This window comes from Morone saxatilis, unplaced genomic scaffold, assembly GCF_004916995.1.
Source record: "Morone saxatilis isolate NCDOM2014 unplaced genomic scaffold, NCSU_SB_2.0 Contig22, whole genome shotgun sequence".
In the NCBI taxonomy this organism is placed as follows: Eukaryota; Metazoa; Chordata; class Actinopteri; family Moronidae; genus Morone; species Morone saxatilis.
In genome coordinates this window covers 298188-305551 of record NW_023339785.1, presented here as the reverse complement: position 1 = coordinate 305551, position 7364 = coordinate 298188, and the positions used below count along the sequence as shown (strand labels likewise).

Below are 7364 nucleotides of genomic sequence, written 5' to 3'. Positions count from 1 at the left end.
AACTGAAGTGCACTCTTCCTTTATTCCCTCTGAGGTGAAGCTGAGGTGGGACGTGGTCCACTCCTTTCGTAGAGCCTGCCATCATGGCTCGCTATCTGAAGTATTTCACCACCGTGGGCGACAAGCAGCCGGTCGAGGGGGAGGATGAAGAGCTGCACGTGGCCAGCGAGGAGCTGAGCCCCGCCACTGGCCTGTTTCCAACAGCGCTAACCTTCAGGGAGTCATTGCAAAGACTCTACATCTCCGACCGGTTTCAGGTACGCCACTCTGGTCTTTTCAATCTGTTGGTAGCGCAATATCAGTCAGGCATCATTATGAAAGCTGTAAAACATGAGAACCTTTTCTACTTGCTTCTTGACTCACTAGTACATGCTTTTACCTTTCTTTATATATTTCTGCTCATTACGTTTATTGTTATGCACCAATCCACCAAAGCAGATGTGTGAAAACGCAGTTGGCAATAAACTGAGTTCTGATTCTGAAAAGCAGAAAATTGTCACATATGAGACACTGGGACCAGAATTTGCATCGCAAACCTCTAGCCTTTCTAATGGCTAGCAGGGGGCAGCTCCATTGGTTGCAAAATCCTGTTACGGACGAGTTGAAACCAGGCGCAGCTTCAGCTGGCTCCAAAAAACTGACCTGGTGACGGCCATAATGCCAAACTTGAGGCTTTCAAACAGCACACCACAAACAAACAGGAGACTTCACAATAGGTTCACATTTGGTTTGGTCGAAGATTCAGGTGTGTTATGCTAGTAGCAGCTAATGTAGCCTGGAACCTTCAACCTGTAGCAGAGATGATGAGTGAGCTACAGCGGTCTGATGAGCTCTAACACACTTCTTCTGGAGACACTAAAGATGTAAACACATGAAACACACTTTGATGTGTAAGATCAGTTCAGTTCTCCTTTAGGCGCTTTTTTTGCAGTTGCTGTATGAAGAGAGGCACCTTCTACTGACTGTCTGACTTTGCTTCCAGATATTGGTGGTGTGTTTGGTGATCCTGGATGCCTTCTTCGTTCTGGCGGAGCTGCTTATAGATCTGTCTGTTATCAAGCTGGAACACGGCCATCTTGCTCCTGAGGTGAGACGCACATTTGTCCACTTACTCCGTTATTATCGAGACCTTTATATAATGTGATTTACTAACACATCGTCTTTTTATGCAGGTGTTTCACTACCTGAGCTTGGCTCTTCTCACATTCTTCATGGTGGAGCTGGCTGGTAAGCTGTTTGCTTATCGCCTGGAGTTCTTCCAGCACAAGTTTGAGATGTTTGACGGTGTGGTGGTGGTACTTTCCTTCGTGTTGGACATTGTCTTCATCTTCCACGAGGACGCCTTTGATGGGATGGGTCTCCTCATCCTGCTGCGACTCTGGAGAGTGGCCAGAATTATCAACGGTCAGTAACACTTTTGCCAAACAGTGTGCAGGGTGTAGAACACATCTTAAATTCGTGTCAGTATATAGCCATAGCCGCTTTCATCGCAGTTCATGTTACCATCAGTAATGATATACAATACTAAATGTCTTCTTAAACTAGAAGGAATAAACGTTGTTTATCAGTCTAACACTACCAGCAGCTGTGTGTGAGAGGAACAAACTGGGGCTACCGCCAGCCACTGTTCTGCTACTTTTAAGATACTGGTGTTACAGCAGCACATGGACAGAAAAAATGAGAACTTAACAAATGATTATTGAAAATAAAATTAAGAATGGAATATGACTACACACAGCAATTATAATCAAAAACTCATACTTGGTGGGAAGTTGACATACGAAACATATCTCATACGAAACACTAACATCTTGTCACAGTTTGCTGAACCGAAGCCTCAAATACAAGCAGACACACCCAGTGTGAAGATTGTCATCACCCAGGAAACCCTTAAGTATTTGTGGCAAAATAGATCTAATAAGTTAAAGTCAGATTTGGCTGAGTTTTTATGAGTTGCATTTACTGGATGTCATTTGTGAGGCTTTCCCTGAGTTTGCGGTGAAAATATGCGTGTCAAAATAGAAGCGTGGTTGCTAGTCACAGAGACAACCGTGTTTGAATGTGTTGCAGGTATCCTGGTGTCAGTGAAGACCCGCGCTCACCAGCAGATCCACAAGCTGAAGGAGAGCTATGACCACCTGGTTCAAAGAGCCACAGAGCTACAGCAGCGCAACGATAAACTGGTGATTTTTACACACTACATCAGATATTAAAGGTCCATATTCACTGAGGTAGTGAAGAAAAGATTGTTATTTGTTGTTTTGATGGTCAGACAGGTTGTTCACAACAAATGTTCCCGGCTCAAACCCTTAGTGTTTTAATATTACAGCACCTCACCATAGGGCAAAAGTGCATCAGATCTGCGATAGTGCAATTGACTCTTCTGCAATTGAGTCCCGCCCCTTTTTGCTCTGTGCTCCAATAATAGTTGAGCAAGCCTTTGTCAGAACCTCGCTCGACTTCCTCCGTTCCTGTACTCAGATATGCTATGTGCTAGGCTAATCTATGTTGAAAAGACAACCACTCTATTTCCCAGCACAAAATAAAAACTACTGTAACAGCTAAACATGCGAACATGGACACCCCTATCTACAGCCAGTGTTTGGTTTGGCCCTTCTGGGCTAATGTAGAAACATGGTGGTTCAACATGGCCAACTCCATTGATGGCCACCCAGCATCTGTAGTTAAAACAGCTCATTCTGAAGTAACAAAATAAAAACTATTTTCAGGTGATTATACACTAATGAAAACATACCTATGAATATTATATTCATTTCTGTCAATACATCCTAATGTTAGCAAAATGCTAGCTAACTAATTAGTTAATGATTGATGTAAATTAGCTAGCTAGTGTTTTGCTAACTCAAGATTTAAGGTTATTTTGGCATTTACAACGCAGGGTTGTAGAATGAAACTTAAAGTTCCCTTTATGCTACTTTTACAAAACAAAACAAAAATCAACTTAGTCATGAAAATAAAAAATAAACAAAAAGGCTAAGATCTGATTTTTTTTCCCTTTTGTCTGTTTACATTATTTGTGAGATTGGCAGTGTGGTGTATTACTGAATTTTCTGTCTGTCTGTCTTAGGAACAAGAAAACCAGAAACTTCAAGCCCTCTTGAAGAAGCATGACATAGAGTTCTAACTCATCAAGCTAACTGTGGAACTACTGTTCACTATCATTTATATCATGTACCTTTCTGCACTGTTTTAAACATTTCAAGCTATAAATTTCATGATAAACTTTTATTTTAGACTTGCTTTCAGCACGACTTGTTTACAGAACCTTACCGTTACCATACTACATTACCTGCAGAGAAATCATCTGTTTATCAGTTTACCTGTATCAGTAGATTCATATCCAGCTCTCCTGTCATTATAGTAATGGAAATAGCACTCACTAAAGCTGTAAGGCCATAGCCTTCATTTGCTTGCTTGTAAATATTTTCCTTAAACTGATGACTTGCATATAAAATGAAATTTACATCTGCTTAGTAACATTTAAAAGAACTGTATGTTGTGTAAAAAACATTTAAATAAATGAAGTGATTTTGTTTATTCAAAAACATTTGTTCAATAGTCTTCTTACAAAAATCCTATATACAGTATTTACACAATGTACAGTAACACACAGTGCTTGCTGTCAGAAATGGCATGCACCAGTGTGTTTGGTAAATGTTAGTGTACACTGGTGAGTGGAACCCACAGTGTTCAGACAAAAGGGAAGAAGAAGTCGAAGGGTAGTTTGGCGTCGATGGTGGGCATGGCTCTGTACCCAGGAAGGGCCGCAGCAGAAACTGGTATGAAGGCCACTGAGCTGCTGATTGACAGGACCCTGCTGCCTCCGATTAACAGTTCCTGTGGGAAAACGGGATGCTCAGACACAACAGAAATGATTTTATGGCCTTTGCCTCTTTGTACTTTACTGTCCTGCCAGAATGTCTGAAAAAGTCTTACCAAACTGGTGGTGTTGGTTTGGATCACTTCTTTGATGCTCACAATCTGAGCTTGGGGGTTCACCAGGGATCCATATTTAGTCCACTCAATTTCTAAATGAAGTGACAACGGGATGCTGCAACTCTCCTGCAAACACAAAGCACATTCTACTTAATGTGTTCTCAACTGTAGAAGCATGTATGTATGGATTAGAGATATAAATAAGTAGCACAGTATATTCAAAAAAATATAGGTTCAACTGCCATCGAATGTCTTTGAAAGGCTGAAGCCAGCATTTTTTTTCAATTCAAATTCAAAAAAGAAGCAAAAACTAGTGTTTGTGCTATGGAAACTGCACCATCAACCTGCAATAAATCATATACAAAAATACCAGAGAGCAATACAGATTTGAAATCGGTACTGTGGACATGAAATAGATATTGGACTTGGATTTGCTCTGACCTGGCTGTAACATCTCCCATCAGATTCAGCATTTGACTAAAGCCATTTAAGACAAGACCTTTCTGTATTCAAAATGCTCACCCCGGGACTGAAGTCGTTCTTGATTGGCACCCAGTCCAATGGATAGTCTAACGGGGAGTTTCCAAAGGAAGCCACGTACTGCGGGTAGTTTGGTCCTCGCAGTACGTCCAAAAGCACTTGAAAGACCAGAGAGCAGTTGGCAGCGTCTTCCAGTCTGCAAGGACATGATCACAGATGTATTAAGACATAAAGAAACACGGTGCCTGTACATGGTGATCAGATTTATCAAGTGTTAGGGTGTCCTGCCTTAATGTGCAGCCAGACACAGAGTCCAGACCGAACAGGACAGGTGAGCGCTGATGTGGCCCTTTCAGACAGTCCTGGTCCTCAGCACTGTGGAGAAGAGACACAGTGTCTCTGGGGTCGATGCTTCTAACAATCCCAGTGAAGACAACTGTTAAGGACAAATGCTGGGCCTGGTAGGACATCAGAACGTCATCCCTTTCTCATCCAACACTTTAAAGTACCATAACCCCTTACTACATTACTATTCATACACTGTAATCAGGGTGAGCGAGGTCCAGTGATCAGGCGGGTAAAGGATATTCTGCTGTTCTTGATGCAGACACAAGGGGTAGCCCAACCACGTAACCTGGATTTCCACTGTAGTAGATAGCCACCTCCCCCACATTCTCCTGTTCAATAGACACAAGACAACGTATCTTACTCTCATTTAGTCTCAACAATGACAAGCTGTCATTTATTACATGTACAGTTTGCACAGCACACATTTTTTCATACACAACCGTTCAAAGGTTTGGGGTCGCCTGCCACAAGCTTGATTCTGTAGTCAAATGGCTGAGAGGGCAACGGTTATTAAAGAATATAAGATATTAGCAGTCATTGGTCAAAGAAAGTGGAAGCTTAGTATCAAAATCTGTGTAGATTTAAACAGGAACAGCTTCCTGTTTCAGTGTCGAGTACACAATAATTTATAACAAGCTGGAACCAACAGGCTTGATGCTTTTCTTAAAACTTAAAACGGAAGGTTGATCTAGGGTTAGCACTATTGAATATCAGCTGAACATACTATGGATTGACAGATGGATTGAGAGATAACTTCTGTTATGAATTGGCGCTATACAAATAAAATTGAATTGAATTGAATTGAATCACAGTTTAAACCAGCTGCAGACTGCAGAGGGCCCAAGGTCACTTACGCTTTTCTAGACTGCAAAATAAATTGAAAATATAAGGTGACAGCACTATTCTCCCATCATGCAACAATGTGGGGACATTGACTCAATAATAGACGACCCCAAACTTTTTTGTGGTAGTGTATGTATGTGGAGGTATATGTGGGTATATATGTAGGGGCATTAATGTGTATGTGTATGTGTATATGGCCAAATGTCAGCTATGACATTAACAGAGGCTGTGAAATCAAATGTATCAATCTATCAATATCCATCCTAAATCATACTGATTTAAAAAAACAAAACTGTTTTGTAAGTAAATACTGCCTCTTCTTAATAGTTCTGAGCTCAACATAGCACTACTAAGATTTCCTTTTCTAGGAAAAACCCTCCATGACAGATAGAAAATATCTTGTTGAGACACTACCTGGACGAATGTGATATGGAACTCCTGTTCCAGGGCCAGCGCTGCTTCACTGAAAAATCCCAGCACCAGGGACACCGCTGCATTTACTATCTCACCAGCTGGGTTGTACATAATCACATAGACAACCTAAGAAGAGACAAAAATGTCTGATTGGTCCAGCAGACTTTTTTGTCCACAATTTCAGCTATATTCTAGTCATTCCTGTGTACTATAATGCCAATATTCTGTTTGACAAGAACACAGTACAAAGGAAACTAGTACTAGACTAGTACTGTTTCCTCAGATAACCTGATTAAACACAAAAATATAGGTACTTCCCCTCACAAAGTCATTTGTTGAAGCCTGGCTGACTCACCTTCAGCACCACATTAGCACAGAGGGCCGGGTTCAGCAGAGCGGGACTGAGGTTTTCTCCTCCACTGATCTGTAGCTCCGTCTGAGTTCCATCTACAGACTGCAGGACGACTGAAGCTACCTCCACAGGGACAACCTCCAGTAGCGTAAAAAGAAAACATGTTAGTTAGCTTTTATTAACTTTTAATCTTTTAATCCACGAGCAAGACCTTGGCGGGGGGGGGGCAAGGAAAAACTGCCTTTAACAGGCAGGAAACCCATAGACAGACCTTCAGCCTAGGTGGGGTCGTCTCTAGACAAGTTGGGATCTGAGAGAGAGACGACGAGAGGAGAGAGAGGAGAGAGAGAACAGAGCAACAACTACACTAATATAGATGACTGATGGTGATTTCGTAACCCAAAATTTTTCACACCTCAGCTCCGCTTCATTTACACCAGTCTGCAGAGTTAAGGTATTGTACAGATGCTAGGGATAGCAAAGCGCCCAGACTAAAAAATATCGTCAACAACCCATTGACCATAAAAGTATTGTACAGACATCCATTGTGAATGAATCATAAGGAACTGATTCCTAAAACCCAGAACTGAAGTTAGCAATTGTAGAAAAATGTATGATTTTAATGGTTTGGTCAGAGTTGAAATAAGTCTGTCTTAACACAAGCTTAAGAGATTTTCAGGCTTGTCGTAAGACAAAAAAGTATCGTCAGTAAAGTTCATTGTGTGTCCTGCTGGCACATTGCTTTCAGTTTCGAGTGTTTACAGATGATATGTAGTAATAGGGTAATTAAAACACAGATTGATGAAGTATGCATTACAGAATCTTTTGACACTAACATAAATTAAATAAATAAAGGCAGACCAGGATGCACTAGTGGTATAATCGAGCTTCAAGCCTCCTCGGCGGATTTTGCCATACCATTCTAAAATTGAAATGGAAATCAATTGAAGAGTGATAGAAGTCATCTTCT

The 7364-nt window shown here is 41.2% G+C and overlaps 2 protein-coding genes across 2 annotated transcripts; one reads left to right on the top strand and one right to left on the bottom strand.

Annotated features, from left to right (window-relative positions):
• Positions 1 to 11: 11 nt before the first annotated feature.
• hvcn1 (hydrogen voltage-gated channel 1) lies at positions 12 to 3566 on the top strand. Its single transcript, XM_035669913.1, has 5 exons — positions 12 to 257; positions 983 to 1087; positions 1173 to 1404; positions 2071 to 2183; positions 3089 to 3566. Exons 1-5 carry the CDS (start codon positions 84 to 86, stop codon positions 3143 to 3145), a joined length of 681 nt encoding a protein of 226 aa, XP_035525806.1. The 5' UTR covers positions 12 to 83; the 3' UTR covers positions 3146 to 3566.
• Positions 3567 to 3569: 3 nt separating this feature from the next.
• Positions 3570 to 6940, bottom strand: tctn1 (tectonic family member 1). Its single transcript, XM_035669732.1, has 8 exons — positions 6935 to 6940; positions 6398 to 6532; positions 6043 to 6168; positions 5026 to 5114; positions 4726 to 4863; positions 4480 to 4633; positions 3958 to 4083; positions 3570 to 3858 (listed from the first exon to the last, which is right to left on the bottom strand). The coding sequence occupies exons 1-8, from the start codon at positions 6938 to 6940 to the stop codon at positions 3712 to 3714; spliced, it is 921 nt and encodes a 306-aa protein (XP_035525625.1). The 3' UTR covers positions 3570 to 3711.
• Between the last annotated feature and the right edge of the window lie 424 nt (positions 6941 to 7364).